This window comes from Equus asinus, chromosome 2, assembly GCF_041296235.1.
Source record: "Equus asinus isolate D_3611 breed Donkey chromosome 2, EquAss-T2T_v2, whole genome shotgun sequence".
NCBI lineage: Eukaryota > Metazoa > Chordata > Mammalia > Perissodactyla > Equidae > Equus > Equus asinus.
The window spans coordinates 35,112,303-35,135,658 of NC_091791.1; the positions used below are offsets into that span (position 1 = coordinate 35,112,303).

General features: G+C 37.3%; 1 protein-coding gene across 2 annotated transcripts in view; it reads right to left on the reverse strand.

Annotated features, from left to right (window-relative positions):
• Positions 1-23,356, reverse strand: part of LOC106846096 (cytochrome P450 2C19-like) — a 79,408-nt gene that overhangs the window by 7,940 nt on the left and 48,112 nt on the right. For both annotated transcript variants that reach the window (XM_014864675.3, XM_014864674.3), the window contains exons 6-8: positions 7,351-7,492; positions 4,468-4,655; positions 257-398 (exon numbers count right to left, since the gene is read on the reverse strand). In XM_014864675.3, coding sequence (XP_014720161.1) covers positions 257-398; positions 4,468-4,655; positions 7,351-7,492 — 472 coding nt within the window. The remainder of the gene's footprint in view (positions 1-256; positions 399-4,467; positions 4,656-7,350; positions 7,493-23,356) is intronic.

The following is a 23,356-nucleotide window of genomic DNA, read 5'->3' on the forward strand; positions in this document are numbered from 1 at the left end:
CACATATTTTCAGTACTTAACTCAAATTTCATTTCTGAATTTGAAAGAACTAGGTCAACTCTCCAAAACTCCAGTGTTCTGGCCCATTAATGAGGATGTATCATGAGGAAGGAAAGTGTGTGGACACTGGAACTGCTGCTCGTGATGATGAACAAAAAGAAATTCTACAGACCAAGAGTGAGTACTATGTATGTTCCAACTGATCTTAAGATGGTATCTTGTGCTCTGAAGTACCAAAGGATTGAATTTGTATTACCTGCTGAGAAAGCCATGAAATAGTCACTCTTCTTAAAGTTGCCACTCTTGTCCAGGAAGTGGCCAGGGTCAAACACCTCTGGGTTAGGGAATTCTTTATCATCATGCAACACAGAAGTCAGTGATATTAATATGTTTGTGCCCTGGAAATAACAGATAAAGATAAACTGAGTTATGAAGAAGTCATGGTGCTGGAAGAAATGTTGCAAATTTTTTAGTCTAATATTATGATCTATAGATGAAGAATCCCAGGTTCAAAGAAGGACAGTGGCATTTTGAGCCAGACAAAACAAGTAATAAGCAAGGATAAGTATAAGACCAATGGCAGTGATGCTGCTAAAGTGGACTCTAATTGCTTTTGAAATACTGAATACATGGGTCCTATGGTGCCAGACCTTCTGAATGCATTCTGTTTATCACCACGTTTGGACATTTGTGTATGTCCCCACCAGCTGCTTTATTTTATCATTTCACTGTTCACTCATCTTGCATGTGGATTATGGATTAAAATGGAAGTCTCTGTTGGAGCTTGAAATGTCTGGAGTTATCTGTTCATAGGGCTTTTGTAAACAGACATGTGATCTGCCTAAAAATAACTTCTGTGATAATAACAAGAAATGTAGTAACAACTATTAGTGTTTATCACTGCCATGAAGGTCATTTGTCTTAATTCAAAAATATGAAGTAGATTTCATTACAGATTAATCCTGTCTTAGAAACACAGAAAAGATGATAAAATTAGAAAAATCACTTTGCAACAATTCAGTTTAGGATCACTAATTCAGGCAAGTTTTATCAATTAATGATAAAACTGTTGGGGGAATGATTGGGAAGCATGATGTTCACAAAGTCCTGAAGTACCATGCCATAGATTTTTATTAATTAAATGCCAAAAACAGAACTTCTGTAATGGAGAGTTCTGGCAGATACCAATTTAGTACATGAGAAACACAATGTAACCAATAACAAGATAAGGGACATTATGTTCCCTCACCTCCCCAACGACTTTCAGAAGGACATAAAAGCACTTATGTAGTTCTCTTGCCAAAATCGTAACTGGAATCTAATCTCTAGAAAACAATCACACAATACCAGCCTGAGGAATATTTTACATGACTTCTTGGCTGGACTCTTAACAAAGTTATATGTACTCAAAGAAAACAAACAGAGCAAAGGTAATTCCTAACAGGAGACTAAAAAGAAAAGATAACCAAATTATGTTCTTGTTTCTTGACTGGATACTGAATTGCAGAGATAAAAAAGCTATAGAGGATATTCTAGAAAACGAGAAAATTTACATTTCGTTGTACATTAAATGACATTATTGTATGAATGATAACTCTTAAGTGTGAATGCTATTATTGTTCTCTATTCAAAAACGCTGTTAATAGGATATACTTACTGAAGTACTGAGGTGTTGACAAATAAATAGGTGACAGATAATTGGATGTAAAAGTAAATATATACACAAATTCATATATCACATATATATGCACATGTTTTTAATGATTTGGGTTTTAAAAACTTTTAATGAAAAGTTGGGGGAAAATTCTATCCCCTAAGTTTATGATATAAGAGGTCTATAATTCTATTTTTAAAATTATTCCCTTGCATTCTTTTAAACAAGTAATATGCAAAAATTTTTTCCCTAAGATACAAAAGCAAAAATGAAAGTTACAAAAGCAAAAATATTTTCGTCAAATGTTGCTCAAAAAATTGGATAAAGTAAAAGGAGCCATAACCATTACTTCACACTGTTGTAAAAATTTACCTGAATGGATCAATGACCTAAATATAAGCACTAAAACTATAAAGTTTTAGAAATAAATAAGGGTAAATCTTTGAGATTCTGTGCTTGGAAATATTCTTTAGATAGGACCAAAATAAAAGCACAAATCAACCTCACATCATTTCCAAGTTTTCTATTAGACAGATTGCCTTATAACAGACATTGACAACAACCCATGTGGAAATCCAGCCTACCACCTGTTTTTATAGAGCCCATGAGTTAAGCATTGTAAATTGAAAAAATCAAGGAACAATAAAACTTTGCTACATGAAAATTACATGAAATCTAAATTTCAACTTCCACAAAAATTAGGATATAGCCATTCTCATTTGTTTATATTTGCTCTATGACTGCTTCCATGCTACAGTGGCAGAGTTGAATGCTTCATCAGACACTTCAAGACCCAGACAGTCTAAAATATTTACACTCTGGCCCATTACAGAAAAAGTTCACCAACACCTGTTTTAGACCATTATCTCCACATAGCTCAGTGCCTCCAGCCTCTTTTAGAAGAAATCACTTATTTGGTTGGTAAGAAGGTAGAATCTGCCACCCAGTGTTGCATATTTCTGTGCTGGCATGTCCCATGCAGAAGGGAATGGTCATTCCCAAATCCGATGTAGTGGTTGGGAGAGATAGGCAATCCCATTCTGATTCTTAGTCCATTGTTTCCAATTTACTTCGAAATAGCAGGGGAAACAAGTTTGATAATTTATTATCCTCATACGCTAATATTAAAAAAGAAAAGTCTTCTCCTCACTGCGTTCTTTGTTGAAAAAAGAGTGGACTTGAAGTCCTAACCCTTGTACTGAGTCTATGATCATTGAGGCAGGCCCCATCACCTCTTGGTAAAATCATCAATTCTGTCTCCTGCAAAGATTGGCATTAGTACCTGCAGCCTTGCCAATCTCACTGCTTTCTTTCCCAAACAGAAAACAAATTTGTTATACTATTTTTTCAATGTAATACTAATATGTCCTGGCTTCAAGTGAACACGAATAGCTTGTAGCATATCAACTGAATAGTCTGAATATATACAGAAATGATGTGTTAGAAAGCATTGGAAATCTGCTAAGATGAAAATTTGTCTCCAGATTCCATAGTTGGGAGAACCTCAGAGAGGTAAGCGAACACCTAAAATTAATTTTAGTCTGTGTCAATGTCCAAATTTTAATCAAAACAAGAGACTTACATCATTCTGACTGCCTGGTAAGAGAGGGATAAACTCTTTCTGGAAGAAGACAAATATCATCTGAAACTCTGCATTTTTTCTGTACATAATAATTGGTATTTAACCAAAAGATATTAGGCCTTTCAAAGACAAAAAAAGAAGGGAAGACAATAAAAGCAAACCCACATGAGGGAACATTTCTCACGTATTTTGTAAGGGCAGCATTACCTTGATATCAGAAATCTGACAAGAAAATTTTGAGGAAGAAAAATTGTAGACAAAAAATTTCTCATAAATATAAATGCAGAAGCCCTCAACAAAATGTAGCAAATCAAATCCAGCTCTGTGTATATACTTATAATATGTATATTTAGTGCAAAAAGTGAGACTAATGCATGCAATCATACTAATAGATGCAGAGAATTGATATGAAAAAATTGTATACACATTCATGACCAAAAAAATCATAAAAGACAAGAGGGTAAATTTCCTAATCTGATAAAGAATATCTACCAAAATATACATAAAACATCATTCTCAATAGTAAGATGTTAAATCTCCACTCTCATGCAGATCAGAAATGTAACAAGGATGAAACAAGGATATTAATCTAGATAGCAGGATAATGAATGCAGAAACTGCAAATTAATCTAGAGACTAATTATTGGCAATGATCTGAAACTTAGCAAGTTTGCTACATATAAGGTCCTCAAAATGGTAAAATAGATTATGTTTCCATATACCAGATAAGAGAAATGGAAAATGCATTTTAAAAATTTATAACAACAATAATAAGTACCTAGGAAAAAACAAACAAAAGACCTGCAAGCCAATGTACTGAAAAACAATTATCGAGAAAATTAAAATTGGGTTCATATACCATACCTATTAAATGAAACATTCAATGTGTCATGATTTTAAGTTTTCCAAATTGATCTCTCACCTTGATAAAAATTCCAGCAGAGTGTTTTGGTAAATTGACAAACTGATAGTAAACATTCATTGGGAAATGTAAACAGCTAAGGCAAATAATACTGAAGAAGCAGAACGAACTTGGAAGACTTACACTGATAGCTCTCAAAACCTGTTATAAAGCTTTATAATCTAACAAGAAGCAACAGAAAGTCTATCAAGTTGCCATGCATATGATTTTGGTGCTTCTCTCATTTTGTATTCATTCAAGATTGGATCCATACTTTGAAAATAAGAACTTCACGCAAACTAAGGTCAGTATAAGAGAAACAAATGTTACCTTGGGGATGAGGTAGTTTCTGAATTTAACGTCACGGGTCACTGCATGGGGCAGGTTGGTGGGGATGAGGTCAATGTATCTCTGGACCTCATGTATCACGGCATCCATATAGGGCATGTGGCTCCTGTCCTGCATGCAGGGGCTTCGGTGTCTGCCAATCACACGATCAATCTCTTCCTGGGCTTTAGCTGATAAGACACAAGTAAGGCTCATGAAAAAAAAGAAAAATGCATGCCACATTTGTATGTCAATTCAGGGATATATGAAGGAATAGGATGGTATCCCAACATCATTATAAACATCATTATAAACATCTGTTATATGCCCAGAAATACACCTACACATAGAGAGATAATTACTATAATATAGATACATAAAACTCTCCTACAAGCTAAGCTTAAGATCACCTATACATAGATATATATCTGCATACATAATACAAACAATTGATGGAATGTTTCAAAATATAAATAGAACATAATTAAGTCAAGAAATTAAAGTCCTTGCAGAAAGAAAAATAGGAATTTTCCTGGAATGGGAGGTGAGAATTTACTCCTCCATCCCCACCTCATACAAAATATGCACAGACATACACAATTCCCCTTACTCCATTTCCCCTAATACATTTAGACCACAATTTTTGGCTGTTAGAATATTCATCTTAATATCATTCTAACTACATAAACAATGCTAAAAAAATAATTTAAAACAACTAAGATTATGTTTCATTTTGGGTACTTTCTTGGACTTACCCATCTCTCTTTAGTTCAATATGTTATTTTCTATATCTTGATTTAGAATTTCCAAATACCGAGGTAGGTGTTTCAAACTCCTAACAATAATGTCTCTATTACTAGGTTGTCTCAGGTAATTCATCACTTCTCTTTTGTTCTTGGAATCTCCCCTCACATCTGCTTTATCCACCTAATCCATTTTGAAATGGATATTTTCTAGGCCTGGTGTCTGGCAACCTCCTTGACACTTTCATTCTCCTGCATGAGTTCCCCTGATTCCTTGAGCCTATGACTTTCTCTGACATGACTTTCCACATTTGGATAAGAAAGGGGAAAGAGGGAGTAAAAATTTTGTCAAACATGCCGGTCTGAAAACACCCTCTTTTTTTTGTGAGGAAGATCTGTAGCCAGTCTTCCTCTTTTTGCTTGGGGAAGATTGTTGCTGAGCTAACATCTGTGCCAGTCTTACTCTATTTTATGTGGGATGTTGCCACAGCACGGCTTGAGGAGCAGTGCTAGGTCTGCGCCTGGGATCTGAACCTGCAAACCCCAGGCCACCAAACAGAGCACACAAACTTAACCACAATGTCACTGGGCTGGCCCCCTGAATATACCCTCTTTTTATTAATACACAATATGATAGTTGCTCTTGAAAATTCTGATACTGTTCTGAATCCTACCCTTATATATGACCTGATATATCTCTCCAAAAGTTTTTATGATTTTCTCTTTAATCCTAGTGTTCTGAAATTTCATGACCCTATGTCTTGGGTGGATGTTTTTATTTCATTTACTCGGTTATACATGTCAAGAGAATTTTCTACCTGCATTGCAAAATACGAAGATTTTTTCTCCAAAGCTGTTCACTTGCTGGAGTTTTTTATCTGGCTACTGAATTTCAGGAAGCAGGATGGAGAAAGGAGCTAAGACTCTCTGAATTCAAGAAGTAAATTCTTACCTAACCTTTCTCTTCAACGCTACAGCTCAGTATTTCCCTGTCACTGCTCAGTGTCCCTGAGTGGAGGGCCTCTTAGCTTCATTTTCTCTAGAGCAAACCTCCCTCATCCTGTTGGGGAAAAACAATTACCTGATAAAAGGACTTGTTGAAGGGTCCTAGGGAGAGAGAGCTACCTTTTTCAGCCTATTTCTCCCCCTATCTTCTTTGACACTTGGTACTTCCAAATACTGAAACTTACAGGGGTGTAGGGGCACAAATGACTTTTCCTCATTATATAGCTTCCTCTTCTAACATTTAGGTTACAATTTTACCCTCTCTACTGAGTTCATTTTCACTCTCACAATGCTGTCAGTGTTTCATAAGTTTGTTTAAGACTTATTGGCTGTCTCCTGACTTCCTCTTGTCCAACTGTAAAAGACTAATTCTCATTTGCAACAGTTTAGGGTCATTTCAGTGGGATTCTGACACAGGACAAGAAAACATATGTCTCTAAGCTCCTATGCATAACCATAACTCTTTAAGGATAAATTTCTAACATAAAGTCCTTTATGAAAGGTAAAATTAGTGACGTCCCAAAATTCTTATTTTGGCAAACACCACTTTTCTGGCAGCATATTTCTGGAATAACAAAATTCCTTTACACTCATCTTAAGACTGAATAGCACCACGTTTCTTGTGAATTTAAATTTTCAGAGCATTTCCTAGACTGTGGAAATTATCTCAGCCAGGCTCACTAAATCTCTACGATTTCCACTTATGCTTCAATAAGGTGAGTCTCTATTTTTCCTACTCTGGTTCTAGAACACTGTATTTTCAGAATGAGGAGACATCTCATTCTGAAAATATACCTGCAAGAATATACCTGCTGCTCAAAGTGGTCTTTTCATAACAAAACCAATATGCAGTCCCAGGCCAATACATGCTGGCTGTGCCTTCCACAAATAACCCCCCATGAAATCCAGATATTGCTTTATTGCTTTTGCTACTGTCCACAATGTCTTCACTCTTCTCAGTCATCCTCCTGTATTATGTGAAGATATCCCATTATTATGCCTTCTTTAAATTTGGAAAAAGTAAGCTGGTTAAACAGATATTTAAATAATAAAGCTTCTCTAAGAAAAACAAGATGGAATGCACTTGTCTTTCCAACATGTTTTCTGAAGTTTACCCTGTCCACCGTGCTGGTCATACCTGTGACCTCTGGGTGCTTCAGTAGGAGGAGGAGAGCATATCTCAGGGTGGTGCTCGTTGTCTCTGTCCCAGCTCCAAACAAGTCAGACACAGTGATTGTCAAGTTTTCAAAAGTAAACTCTGACTGTTGATTTTCTTTTTCCTAGGGATGATTTGATAAAATTATTAGAGCAATTAATTTGCCAGACTTACAGTTAACCTAAAATAACTCATATTGCTATAAAGTTAAGCCAACATGTAAACTGCAGGGTGCAACATTAGAAAATACTATTGCATGGTATGGCAAGAGACTGTAGATCAGCTGACTCAAACATCATTTTCTACTGCCTAATCCTTCACTTGCATAAAAGTTCTACTCATCAGCCTCTTTCGCAGCTAAGTGAGCCATGCAGCATAGTTCTTGCCAGTGAGATATAAAGAGAAGCCTCTTGGTGCCACTTTGTCAATTTCCTCCTTCTCACACAAAGCAAAAGCCTTAAGGTGGAGGTAGAGATGATATCTACTTGGGACAAGAGAATTTAATCATGAAGTGAGATCTATATACTAGTCATAGGTGAAGAAAAATGGAAGGTCTCATGTTTCAGGGTTACAGGTGTTTCAAGGCTACTGCACTATCCCTACACTGACACATCACAAGACTCCTTGTAGTGAGGTAAACAAAACCACTAGTTGTTAAAGCCATTGTTAATAGGTTTTCTATTATTTGTAGACAAACACAATCTTAATTAGTGAAAATAGGTAAATCAGGCACATATCATGAAGAATGCTGTAAGCCTGAATCGAGATTTTGTAATTCTCTTCTTTGCTAAAAACTTGTATGAACTCAATATTGTCTGAAGATTCACTATGAAGTTGAAATTCTGCAAAAGTTATTGTGGCAGCTCAACTTTAAATGAATTATAGTCAAAGAGAATGGATTCACAAAGACAATATGGGGCCACTACTATAACATTCCATATGCAATGCAATAGGAATTTAGTCTAGGAAATAACTGGAGGAATGAAAAGGAATACACAAATTGAGGAGGCACGACAAACCTGAAGACAGAGAGTTGAGGCCTTCGCTGCCCACAAGGGAAAAAGGAGAGAGAGAGAAGGGGTAATGCAAATGCCAGACTAATTGAATAGTGTTCTTATAAATTGCAAGCTGAGAGAGAGATAGCAAGGGGCAATAACAAGTAATGCTTGTTTAGAACTGAGGAAATGATATGACATGTCAGTAAGTGGGCAGTTTGAAATACTGAATAGAACAGATAATTAACATACGAAAAAGAATGTTTTCTGCAAACATGTCCCTAGCCAGCATTAATTTTATGATGCACTTACAATCTCCAGGGGTCCAGTGGCATGTCTATTATTATGTAATAAACACAATTAAGACAGACTAAACCCTCTGAATCTGTGTACATGTTAGATAAAGAGTCATCTCCCTTGGTAACATTGGCTTCACACAATGTTTTAAGCCTGTCAATTCAAAATTACTCTAAAGTCAGTAAGAAGAGCAGTGCACTCATACAACAATATTAGTATTTCCATTTCTTGAAGTGGATTTGGAGATACAGTGATTATGTGCACATAGCCTATCATTTTTAAGCTATACAAAACAGTGGTGAAAGAAATTAAAGAAAACCTAAATAGAAAAACTTTCCTTGTCATAGATAAAAACACTTAATATTGTTATAATGGCATTACTGGAGTAACATCACAAAGATGGCAGACAGGACATTCCGGGGAATCAGTCCCTCCACTGAAACAACTATTTGCCATGCATAAACTGTCTTAGCAACTATTTTGATACTCTGGAGACTAGTTAACCACTTGCAGCATCCAGTGGACTACCTAAATAAAAGAGTCTGGTAAATTTGACATCTCACATAGTGGCTAACATTCCTCATAACCTAGTTCCAGGACAGAAAGTTCTGGAGAGTGTGGACCATGCTCCTAGTGCAGCCTAGTGCAGGTTCCAGAGTGGGCAATAGGACCATGTTCTTCAGTAATCAGGGTTGTATGTTTTGATCACTGAGAGGCTGGCACAGAGAATAGCCATTGTTTCAATCTCCTCAGTTTCAAGTAACTTCCCCAACAGCTTTAACTGAGGAGATAAACAGAATGACATCTTTTTTCTTTTCTTTTCTTTTCTTTTCTTTTCTTTTCTTTTCTTTTCTTTTCTTTTCAGGTTCAAGTGTTTAAGAGAATCTCTATAAGGTCACTACCTGACTATGGAGATAACTGAATAGAGGGTCAAGTGATCACACAAGAGGAGAAAAATAGTCTTGGCAAAAATAATTTGGAAAAGTTACTAAACAAATGGAAGAGTGAAGTCTTCATCAAGTGACAACAGCAATTAATGGGAGAGGGAAAAATCGTATTTCCAGTGTTACCACATTACAATATATTAAATGCTCTGTTCTCAATAACAACAAAAAGATTACAAAGCATACAAAGAAATGGGTAAGTATACCCCTTTGACAGCTAAAAAAAAAGTTGACACAAATGATTCCTGACAAAGCCTAGACACCAGACTGACTAGGTAAAAACGTTAATGTAAATGTCTTAAATAAGCTCAAAGAGCTGAAGGAAACCACAAACAAAGAACCAAAGAAAATCAGAAAAGTGTATGAATTGTATGAACAACTAGGGAATTTCAATAATAAGAGAAATATTACAAAAAGGAATCAAATAGAATTTCTGGGGCTCAAAAGTACAATACCTGAATTTTTAAAAAATCACCATAAGCTTTCAACTACAGACTTCAGTTGGTCTGAGAAAGAAACAGACAATCTGAAGACAGGACAACAGAAGTTATCCAGTCTGAATGTCAGAAAGAGAAAGGAATGAAGAAAAATGAACAGAGCCTAAGGGACCTAGGGAACTCAATCAAGTGTATCAACATATATTGTAAAGTCAAGTCCCAGAGAATAGAGAGAAAAGGAACAGAAAATAATATTTGAAGAAAGAATGGCTGAAAACTTCAGAAATTTGATGAAAGATATGAATCTACATATGAAAGAAGCTGAGCAAAATCCAAGAAGGATAAACATAAAAAGACCCACACCAAAGCATTTTTTAACCAAACTTTAAAAGACAAAGACAAAGAGAGAATATTTAAAGCATCAAGAGAGAAGTAACTGATTATGTACAAAGGATCCTCAATAAGAGTAACAGGTGATTTTTCTTCAGAAATGATGGATATCAGAAATTGGTGGAAAGATATATTTAAGTTCCTGGAAGGAAAAATGCCAAACAACAATTCTATCTCTGGCACAACTATCCCTCTATAATGAAGGAGAAATTAAGACATTCCCAAAATAAACAAGCTAAAGGGTTCCTCATTAATAGATCTGCCATATAAGAAATGCTAAAGAAAGTCAGCTTTCAGGTTGAAACCAAAAGGCTCTAGATGATAATTCAAAGCCATATTAACAAAAATTCTTGTTAAGGATAGCTATGTAGGTAAATATAAAAGGTAATATTATTGTACTCTATTATGAAACCCTCTCTTTATTTTCTATATTACCTAAAAGAAAAATGCATGAAACAATTACTATAAATATATGTTACTAGTCATGCAAAATATAAGGAAGTAATTTGTGGCATAACAAAAAAGGAGGATGAATTTGGATGGGAACAGAGTTAATGTACGCAATTTGAAGCTGCCTTGGAATTAATTCAATCTAGATTGTTATAAATTTAGGGTGTTAATATAAATCCTCTTTGTAAATAGTAAGAAATTAAATTTAAAAATACAGAGAAAAAGAATTGAAGAGGGAATAAAAAGAGTACACTAGAGAGGAAGATCCAAGATGGCGCCGTGAGTAGTCCTCTTTGTCTCTCCCCCTTCGAGTCTACAATTATTTGGACACTTATCGCTTGACAAAGGATATCCAGACAGCATCTCAGGACGTCTGAGATACCCACGCGACTATACATCGGAAGGCAGACGGACTTTCCTCTGGGAGGATGTGGAAATAGGTGAAAACTCTCCGACCCCAACCGAGCAGCCTAGTACCCGCAAGTGGCTTTCTTCCAACGGACGCCCCCAGAGGATCTACACACATCTAGGGCAGGAGCGAGCACACAACAGAGGAGCGACGGTGGAAACAGGTGACCAGAACCCTACCTAAACCCCCCGCAATTACTCCTAAACGCAGAGGGAAACTTTGGAGTTGCACACCTGAGCCCGTGGGGAGAGTCTCTCCCCGCCATTGGCGGGGAGACCCCGCCTGGTGTTCGCGGTGCCCGGAGGGTCCCAGAGAGAGTCGCTGAGGGTACGGAGGTCTCCCAGCTGCCATTGCCCACCCCGTGGGAGTAGGGATTGCCAGAGATCTCGGAGAGGACTGGGGCTGGGGAAAGTTTCAAAGGCTGGCTCTGCGACCCGGAGGGGAAGCTCCGGAGTTCCGCCCAGGCAGCAGACAAAACTCTCTGTCTGCCATTAGCAGAGGGGCCACGCCCAGCATTCAAGGCTCCGGGAGATTCCTGGAGAGAATCCCAGAGGGAGGGGCGACCCCCAGCTGCCGTTGCCCACCCCGTGGGACTAGGGATAGCCGGAGATCTTGGAGAGGACTGGGGCTGGGGGGAGTTCCAGAGACCCAGCTCCGTAGCCTAGGGGGAAACCCTACAGGCTCACAGCAGCCTTAGGGAAAGCCTCTGCACAGCACCAGTAGAAGGCACCCAGCCGGCAGCCACAAGGCTGGAAGACCTGAGGGCAAAAGCAGCATAGCTAGGTGAACTAGCCACAGACTGTAGAAGATGCCAATCGCTCTCCTGCGACCCATAGAGGACAAGTGAGATTTTGTGGGTGCCGACAGCAACGGAGCAACAAATATAAGTGATCCCACCCCTGGCCGCTGGAAAAGCCCATAGCACCGTTGCAGACCCCAAGGAGGGAGCACATCTAGGTGGGCTGCAACAGTAGGCACCAGCAGCCTGAAGCCCCCCTGTAACGGCCCCCACGGCAGAGGAGGGAATCCAAAGGACCACTGTGGCTACGAGGAGGGGCCCAGGCCCAGTTAGCAACTGCAGACAGGGTTCCTGGTTGGTGCAGTATAAACAGCTGCTCCCCCACCGCAGCAGCTGAAACAAGTGAAAGGAGCAACTAAACTCTATCTCCATGCGGAGGCACAAATCAACAACATCAAGCAATATGAAAAAATACATTAAATCTCCAGAACAGAAAGAAAGTAACAAATACACAGAAAACAATCCCAAAGAAAATGAGATATATAACCTAAATGATGATGACTTCAAAACAGCCATCATTAAAATACTCAATGAGTTAAGAGAGAATTCTGACCGACAACTCAACGAGTTCAGGAGCTATGTCACAAAAGAGTTTGATACGATAAAGAAGAACCAAACAGAAATATTGGAAATGAAGAACACAATAGAGGAGATTAAGAAAAATTTAGATGCTCTGAACAGTAGGGCCGATAATATGGAGGAAAGAATTAGCAATTTGGAAGATGGCAATATAGAATTGCTGCAGGCAGAGGATGAGAGAGAAGCAAGACTAAAAAGAAATGAAGAAACTCTCCGAGAATTATCAGACACAATTAGAAGATGCAACGTAAGGATTATAGGTATACCAGAGGGAGAAGAGAAGGAGAAAGGGGCAGAAAGCCTATTCAAAGAAATAATGGCTGAGAACTTCCCAAATCTGGTGAGAGAGATGGATCTTCAGGTGACAGAAGCCAATAGATCTCCAAAATTTATCAATGCAAGAAGACCAACTCCACGGCATATAGTAGTGAAGCTAGCAAAAGTCAACGACAAGGAGAAAATACTAAGGAAAGACAGGCAAAAGAAACTAACCTACAAAGGAACCCCCATCAGGCTATCAGCAGATTTCTCAGCAGAAACTTTACAGGCTAGAAGAGAGTGGAATGATATATTCAAAAATCTGAAGGACAAAAATCTACAGCCGAGAATTCTCTACCCAGCGAAAATATCCTTCAAATACGATGGAGAAATAAAAACTTTCCAAGATAAACAAAAATTAAGGGAGTTCATTGCCACAAAACCTCCTCTACAGGAAATCTTCAGGAAAACCCTCATTCCTGAAAAATCCAAAAAAGGAAAGGGGCTACAAAACCAAGAGCAGAGGAGATAAGTAGAAGGACAACAACAGAGAGTAGCAGCTCTACATCAGAACAGATTAAACCAAGGGACGAGAAACAAAGGAAATTGAAGAAAACCGGAAAAAAAGACACAAAATGGTAGTGGTAGGCCCCCACATCTCAATAATCACTCTAAATGTAAATGGATTGAACTCCCCAATCAAAAGACACAGAGTGGCAGGATGGATCAAAGAACAAGGATGGATCCAACAATATGCTGCCTCCAGGAAGCACACCTCAGCCCCAAAGACAAACACAGACTCAGAGTGAAGGGATGGAGAACAATACTCCAAGCTAATAATGAACAAAAGAAAGCAGGTATCGCTATACTAATATCAGACAAGGTAGATTTCAAAGCAAAACAGATAAAGAAAGATAAAGAGGGACAGTATATAATGATAAAAGGGACTCTCCACCAAGAAGACATAACACTTATAAATATATACGCACCCAACACAGGAGCACCAAAATTTGTAAAGCAACTCTTAATAGAACTAAAAGAAGACATCAACAACAATACAATAATAGTAGGGGACCTCAACACACCATTAACACCAATGGACAGAACATCCAGACAGAAAATCAACAAGGAAATAATAGAATTAAATGAAAAATTAGACCAGATGGACTTAATAGATATATATAGAACACTTCATCCAAAAACAGCAGGTTACACATTCTTCTCAAGTGCACATGGAACATTCTCAAGGATTGACCATATTTTGGGAACCAAAGCAAACATCAATAAATACAAGAGAGTTGAAATAATATCAAGCATCTTTTCTGATCATAATGCTATTAAACTAGAAATCAACTACAAGAAAAAAGCAGAGAAAGGTGCAAAAATGTGGAGACTAAACAACACGCTTCTCAACAAACAATGGATCATTGAAGAAATTAAAGAAGAAATCAAATTTTATCTGGAGACTAATGAAAATGAGAACACGACATACCAAATCATTTGGGATGCAGCAAAAGCAGTCCTAAGAGGGAAATTCATCACAATACAGGTTCACCTCACTAAACAAGAAAAAGCTCACATAAGCAACCTCAAACGACACCTAACAGAACTAGAAAAAGAAGAACAAACAAAGCCCAGAGTCAGTAGAAGGAGGGAAATAATAAAAATAAGAGCAGAAATAAACGATATTGAAACAAAAAAGACAATAGAAAGGATCAATGAAACAAAGAGTTGGTTCTTCGAAAGAATTAACAAAATTGACAAACCCCTAGCCAGACTCACCAAGAAAAGAAGAGAGAAATCGCAAATTAATAAAATTAGGAATGACAGAGGAGAAATCACAACAGATACCAATGTAATACAAGAGATCATAAGAGAATACCATGAAAAACTATATGCCAACAAGTTGAACAACCTGGAAGAAATGGGCAAATTCCTAGACTCCTACAATCTCCCCAAACTGAATCAGGAAGAAATGGAGAATCTGAATAGGCCAATCACAAGTAAGGAAATAGTAACGGTAATCAAAAACCTCCCCAAAAATAAGAGTCCAGGACCAGACGGCTTCTCTGGAGAATTCTACCAAACATTCAAAGAAGACTTAATACCTATTCTCCTCAAACTGTTCCAGAAAATTGAGAAAGATGGAGAACTCCCTAACACATTCTATGAAGCCAACATCACTCTGATCCCCAAACCTGACAAGGACAACACAAAGAAGGAGAACTACAGGCCGATATCACTGATGAACATAGATGCAAAAATCCTCAACAAAATTTTGGCAAACTGAATACAGCAATACATCAAAAAGATTATACACCATGATCAAGTGGGATTTATACCAGGGACACAGGGATGGTTCAACATCCGCAAGTCAATCAACGTGATACACTACATCAACAAAATGAAAAACAAAAACCACATGATCATCTCAATAGATGCAGAGAAAGCATTCGACAAGATCCAACACCCATTTATGATAAAAAACCCTCAGTAAAATGGGTATAGAAGGAAAGTACCTCAACATAATAAAGGCCATATATGATAGACCCACAGCCAACATCATACTCAATGGACAAAAACTGAAAGCCATCCTTCTGAGGACAGGAACAAGACAAGGGTGCCCACTTTCACCACTCCTATTCAACATAGTACTGGAGGTGCTGGCCAGAGCAATTCGGCAGGAAAAAGAAATAAAAGGAATCCAAATAGGTAATGAAGAAATAAAACTCCCACTGTTTGCAGACGACATGATCTTATATATAGAAAACCCCAAAGAATCCATAGAAAAACTATTAGAAATAATCAACAACTACAGCAAAGTAGCAGGGTATAAAATTAACGTGCATAAATCAGTAGCATTTCTATACACTAACAATGAACTAACAGAAAAAGAACTCAAGAATTCAATCCCATTCACAATCGCAACGAAAAGAATAAAATACCTTGGGATAAACTTAACCAAGGAAGTGAAGGATCTATACAATGAAAACTACAAGACTTTCTTGAAAGAAATTGACGATGACATAAAGAGATGGAAAGACATTCCTTGCACATGGATTGGAAGAATAAACATAGTTAAAATGTCCATACTACCTAAAGCAATATACAGATTCAATGCTATCCCAATCAGAATCCCAAGAACATTCTTCACAGAAATTGAACAAACAATCCTAAAATTCATATGGGGCAACAAAAGACCGCGATTGCTAAAGCAATCCTGAGCAAAAACAAAGCCGGCGGAATCACAATCCTCGATTTCAAAACATACTACAAAGCTACAGTGATCAAAACAGCATGGTACTGGTACAAAAACAGGTCCACAGATCAATGGAACAGAATTGAAAGCCCAGAGATAAAACCACACATCTATGGACAGCTAATCTTCGACAAAGGAGCAGAGGGCCTACAATGGAGAAAAGAAAGTCTCTTCAACAAATGGTGCTGGGAAAACTGGACAGCCACATGCAAAAGATTGAAAATTGACCATTCTTTTTCACCACACACCAAAATAAACTCAAAATGGATCAAAGACCTAAAGATTAGGCCTGAGACAATAAGTCTTTTGGAAGAGAATATAGGCAGTACACTCTTTGACATCAGTTTCAAAAGAATCTTTTCGGACACTGTAACTCCTCAGTTGAGGGAAACAATAGAAAGAATAAACAAATGGGACTTCATCAGACTAAAGAGCTTCTTCAAGGCAAGGGAAAACAGGATTGAAACAAAAAAACAGCTCACTAATTGGGAAAAAATATTTACAAGCCACTTATCTGACAAAGGGTTAATCTCCATAATATACAAAGAACTCACACTGATTAGCAACAAAAAAACAAACAACCCGATCAAAAAATGGGCAGAGGACATGAACAGACATTTCTCAAAAGAAGATATGAATATGGCCAATAGACACATGAAAAGATGTTCATCATCGCTAATCATCAGGGAAATGCAAATCAAAACTACACTAAGATATCACCTTACACCCGTTAGATTGGCAAAAACATCCAAAACCAAGAGCAACAAATGTTGGAGAGGTTGTGGAGAAAAAGGAACCCTCATACACTGTTGGTGGGAATGCAAACTGGTACAGCCACTATGGATAACGGTATGGAGATTTCTCAAAAAGTTAAAAATAGAAATACCCTATGACCCAGCCATCCCATTACTGGGTATCTATCCTAAGAACCTGATATCAGAAATCTCAAGAGTCCGTTGCACCCCTATGTTCATCGCAGCATTATTTACAATAGCCAAGACGTGGAACCAGCCTACATGCCCAGAAACTGATGATTGGATAAAGAAGATGTGGTATATATACACAATGGAATACTACTCAGCCATAAAAAAGACAAAATTGGCCCATTCACAACAACGTGGATGGACCTCGAGGGTATTATGTTAAGCGAAATAAGCCAGTCAGAGAAAGATGAACTCTATATGACTCCACTCATAGGTGGAAGTTAGTATATTGATAAGGAGATCTGATCGGTGGTTACCAGGGAAAAGGGGGGGTGGGGGGAGGGCACAGAGGGGGAAGTGGTGTACCCACAACATGACTAACAAAAATGTACAACTGAAATCTCACAAGGTTGTAATCTATCATAACATTAATAAAAAAAAAAGTTCTAGTTCACTACATAAAAAAAAAGAGTACACTAGAAAAAACTGATTAAACAAAAAATAAAATTATTTTGGAGGAATTGAGAAACAAAAACAATAAAGGGAATTAGTTCAAAAAATACCAGCAGAAGTAAATCCTTCAGTATGACTAATCATTGTAACTGTCAGTTGATTGAAACTCACCATTTAAAAGATAGATATTGAAAGAATAAATTTTTTTAAATTGTATATGTATGTATATATATATATATAATGGAATAGATATATATAATAGACTATTACTTAGCCATAAAAAAGAACGAAATTCTGCCATTTGCAACAACCAGAATGGATCTTCAGAGAATTATGTGAAGTGAAATAAATCAGATAGAGAAAGACAAATACTACAAGATCTCACTTATATGTGAACATTAAAAAAAACCCAAAAAACAAAACACTGAACTCATAAATACAGAGAACACATTGGTGGTTGCTAGAGGTGAGGAGTAGGAGGTAGCAAAATGGGTGAAAGTGGTCAAAGGTACACACAGTTATGAAATAAATCCTGGAGATGTAATGTACAGCATGGTGTCTACAGTTAATAACACTGTATTGTATATTTGAAAGTTCTAAGGGAGTAAATCTTAAAAGTTCTCACCACATGAAAAAAAAATTGTAACTATGTGCACTTATGGGTGTTAACTAGACATACTGTGGTGATCATCTCACAATATTGAACCATTAGCTGTACACCTGAAACTAAGATAATGTTATATATCAGTTACATCTCAATTTTTAAAACTGCATGTTGTCTATAAGAGACTCACTTTAGAACCAAAGACACAATATATTGAACAAGAAAGAGGGAAATAGATTTTGCAAGCAATGAGCAGCCAAAGAGAACTGTAACGGCTATATTACTATCAGAAAAAATAGATTTTTATCAAAAGTCGTTTTTAAAAAACAACCAACAAGAATATTTTCGGGGCCAGCCCCATGGGCGAGTGGTTAAGTTTGCACGTGCCACTTTGGCGGCCCAGGGTTTTGCCAGTTCAGATCCTGGGCACGGACACGGCACTGCTCATCAGGACATGTTGAGGTGGCATCCTATATGCCACAACTAGAAGGACCCACAACTAAAAATATACAACTATGTACTGGGGGGATTTGGGGAGAAAACGCAATAAAAAAAAGAAGATCGGCAACAGTTAGCTCAGGTGCCGATCTTTAAAAAAAAAAAAAGAATATTTTATATTGGGGGGCCAGCCCCATGGCCGAGTGGTTAAGTTTGTGTGCTCCACTTCTGAGACCCAGGGTTTCACCAGCTGGGATCCTGGGCGCAGACCTAGCACCACTATCCAAGACATGCTGAGGTGGAATCCCACATAGCAGAGCCGGAAGGACCTACAACTAGAATATACAACTATGTACTGGGGGACTGTGGGGAGACAAAGAAAAAAACAACTGGCAACAGATGTTAGCTCAGGTGCCAATCTAAAAAAAAGAAGAAAAACATTTTATATTGGATTAAAATAAGTGAGTTCATCAAGAAGCTATAACACTATACAAATACACACCAAGCAACAGACCCCCCAAAATATATGAAGCAAACATCGAAAAAGTTGAAGGGATAGATAGAATGTTCTACAATAATAGTGGGAGACTTCAATACCCAACTTTCAATGATGGGTAGTTCATCTAGACAAAAGATTAAGGAGCAAATATAAGACTTGAACAACACTAGAATTAACTATACTGACAGATATATAAAGAATATTCTACTCAACAACAGCAGAATATACAAGCTTCTCCAGTGCACATACAACTTTCTCCAGGATAGACCACATTTTATGTCATAAACAATTCTGCATAAATTGAAAAAGATGAAAAATGATACAAAGTATATCCTCTGACCACAATGGAATGAGGCTAGAAATCAATAATAGAAAAAAATTAGAAAATTCACAAATACTAAAACATAAAATAAATCTGGCAGTTCCTCACGTGAGGAGTTTCGAAGTTGCAACTCCATCCTAACAACATGTAAAAAGCTGAACAGACTAAAAGATCAACAACTCTTCTAGGATCTATAAGAGAAGTGAGGACAAGGGAAAACCACTGCCTCCAAAATGGAAAGGTTGACAGGGGAGTACAGGGAGTCATGACTTAGCACAGAAGAACCTCATGAGTGGAAACCACCATGAAAACCAGTGCCAGGGTAGGAAGACCTGAATTGTAATTGAGAAATTACTGAAAGCTCAGGGTTCAAACTTCTGAGAGAAAATCTACAAGGCGACCCAGTCACAGAGGGGCCCCCACTATTTTGTGAGACTTACCTCCAAGAGCTCAAGCAGATTCTCACAGTAAATATTTGAGAAAAATCCCCTCATGCTTCCAGCACGGAGAGGAAAAAAGAAACCATTTTGAAATACACCAGAGCATTCTATTCTTAATAAGCCATAGTTAACTAGAACCTAACCTACTGGGTATCATCAGAACCAAACTGCACTAGGGGAAGGGAAATGCTCAATCCAGTCAGCTCCAGCATTCCACATGGGCGAAGGGAAACACCCAACCCCAGCCCAGTCTAGCTATCCTCTCCCACCTAAGGAAAAAAAAAAAAAACAAAACACTGGGAAACACTTGTGAAGTTACAGTCCGGGGGTATAGGCTCACTAAAATCTGAGATCAAATCACAGGACTATAAAATGCTTTCCCTCCCTCCACATCTCTACACCATATTACTAAATGCCTATTTACAACAGTTCCTTTTACCCATTACACCATGTTCAGCTAACGAGAAAAAGTTCCAGCATACCAAAAGCCAAAGACAATTTGACAGAACAAGCATCAAAACCAGACATAGCAAGGATGTTGGAAGTATCAGATGAGGATCTTATTTTTTCTACCAAATCTTTTTTTTATTTTTTTAATTGCAGTAACATTGGGTTATAACATTATATAGCTTTCGGATGTACATCATAATATATTCCAAATTCTGTGTAGATCACATCATGTTCACCACCCAAAAACTAATTATAGTCCATCCCCTCACACGTGAGCCTAATCACCCCTTTTGCCCTCCCCCTACCATGGTACCCACCAATCCATTCTCCATTGCTATGTGTTTGATTGTCATTGTTTTTATCTTCTACTTATAAGTGAGATCATATGGTATTTGACTTTCTTCCTCTGACTTATTTCACCCAGCATAATACCCTCAAGGTCCATCCATGTTGTCACAAATGGCCAGATTTCATCATTTCTTATGGCTGAGTGGTATTCCATAGTGTATAAATACCCAATCTTCTTTATCCATTCGTCAGATGAGGATTTTAAACAACTATGATTAATAAGCTGGGGGGGTTGATGGATAAGATAGAAAGCATGCAAGAATCAGACGGGCAATGTAAGCAGAGAGATGGAAATTCTAAGAAAAAAGCAAAAAGAAGTGCTAGAGATCAAAAATGCTGTAACAGAAAGGAAAAGTGCCTTTAAAGGGCTTATTAGCACACCAGACACAGATGAGGAAAGAATTCCTGAGCTTGGGGATATCTCAGTAGGAACCTCCAAAACTGAAAATAAAAGAGAACAAAGACTTAAAAAAGAATAAAGCATATCCAAGGACTATGGGACAATTACAAAATGTTTAACATTTATATTATATGTAACATACATGTAATGGGGAAAAAGAAGGAGAAGAAAGAGAAAAGGCAAAAGAAGAAATATTTGAAAGAATAATGACTGAGAATTTCCCCAAAATTAGTATTAGACACCAAACCATAGATCCAGGAAGCTCAAAGAACAGTAAACAAGATAAATGCCAAAAAATTTTAAAACTGCTCTTAGGTGTGTATTTTCCAACTAGGAAAACTAAAAGATAAGTAAAAATTTTTGAAAGAAGCCAGAGGAGAAACTGTAGAGGAACTTAGGTATGGAGGAGCAAAGGTAAGAATTACATCTGACTTCTCCTCACAAACCATTCAAGCACTAAGACAGTGGAGTGAAATACTTAAAGTGTTGTCAGAGAAAAAAACATCAATCTATATTCTGAACCCTGCAAAATTATCCTTCAAAAGTGGAGGAGAAATGAAGACTTTCTGAGACAAATAAAATTAAGGGAATTTGTTGGCAGTACAATGTCTTTGCAAGATATTAAAAGTTCTTTACAGAGAAGGGAAATCATGTAGGTCAACAACTCACATCTACATAAAGAGCTACAAAGAAGGAATAAGTGAAGGTAAAAAAAGTTTCATTTTCCTTATCCTTTTCTTTTTGGATGTATCAAAATTTATTCAATCAATCTCTTATATTGTGCATTTATTTCTAATATTTAATGAATATAAGCAATGTTGCAAAGAACTTTTTAACCCATGTCTGTGCACTTTTCCAATTTTTTTCCAGCTCCAGAATTTTTATTTTATTGAGGCCATAATAATTTGTAACATTGTGAAATTTCAGTTATACATTATTATATGTCAGTCACCATATATATGTGCCCCTTTACCCCTTATGCCCCCTCCCCAACCCCCTTTCCCTCTGGTAACCACTAATCTGTTCTCTTTGCTCAGGTGTTTATCTTCCACGTAAGAGTGAAATCATACAGTGTTTGTCTGGCTTATTTCGCTTAACATAATACCCTCATGGTCCACCCATTTTGTTGTAAATGGAACAATTTTTTATTTTATGTGGCTGTGCAGTATGTCATTTTATATATACACTGCATCTTCTTTATCTATTCATCAGTTTAAAGGCACTCAGGTTGCTTCCACATCTTGGCTATTGTGAATAATGCTACAGTGAACCTAGGGGTACAGTGAACCTAGTCTCTTTGAATTGTTGATGTCAAGTTCTTTGGATAAATACCCAGTAGTGGAATAGCTGGGTCATATGGTATTTCTATTTTTAATTTTTTGAGAAATTTCCATACTGTTTTCCATAGTGGCTAAACCAGTTTGCATTCCCACCAGCAGTGTATCAGGGTTCCCTTTTCTCCACATCATCTCCAACATTTGTTACTTTTTGAAATAACATTTGCTATTTTTGTTAAGATCTCCTACTATTATTGTGTTGCTGTTAATATCTCCTTTTAGGTCTGTTAATAGTTGTTTATGTACTTTGGTGCTCCTGTGTTAGGTGCATACATATTTATAAGTGTTATGTCCTCTTGGTGAAGTCCCTTTTATTATTATATACTGCCCCTCTTTGTCTCTCATTGTCTTTTTTATCTTGAAGTATACTTTGTCTGATATAAGTATAGCAACACCTGCTTTCTTCTGTTTGCCATTAGCTTGGAGTATTGTCTTCCACCCATTCCCTCTGAGCTTGTGTTTGTCTTTAGAGTTAAGATGTGTTTCCTGGAGGCAGCATGTTGTTGGGTCTTGTTTTATAATCCACGCAGCCACTCTGTGTCTTTTGATTGAAGAATTCAAACCATTTGCATTTAGAATGATTATTGATATAAGAGAGATTAATGCTGCCATTTTATCACTTGTTTTATGGTTGTTCTCTATTTCCCTTGTTTCTTATCCCATGTATTTCAGACTGCCAATTAAGTTTGGTAATTCTTTATGATGGTGCTCTCAGTTTTCTCTTTATTTATCCATTTGTTTCTCTGTTTTTATTTTTTGTTTAGAGGTTACTGTGAGGTTTGTATAAAGGGTCTTGTAGATGGGATAGTTCATTTTCTGATAGCCTCTTATTTCCTTAGTCTAAGTAGGTTCCATCCCTTTCCTCTTCCCTGTCTAAGTTATTGTTGTTGCAACTTATTTCCTTTTGTGCTGTGAGTTTGTGGTTAAAATGAAGTGATTGTAGTTATTCTTGATGTT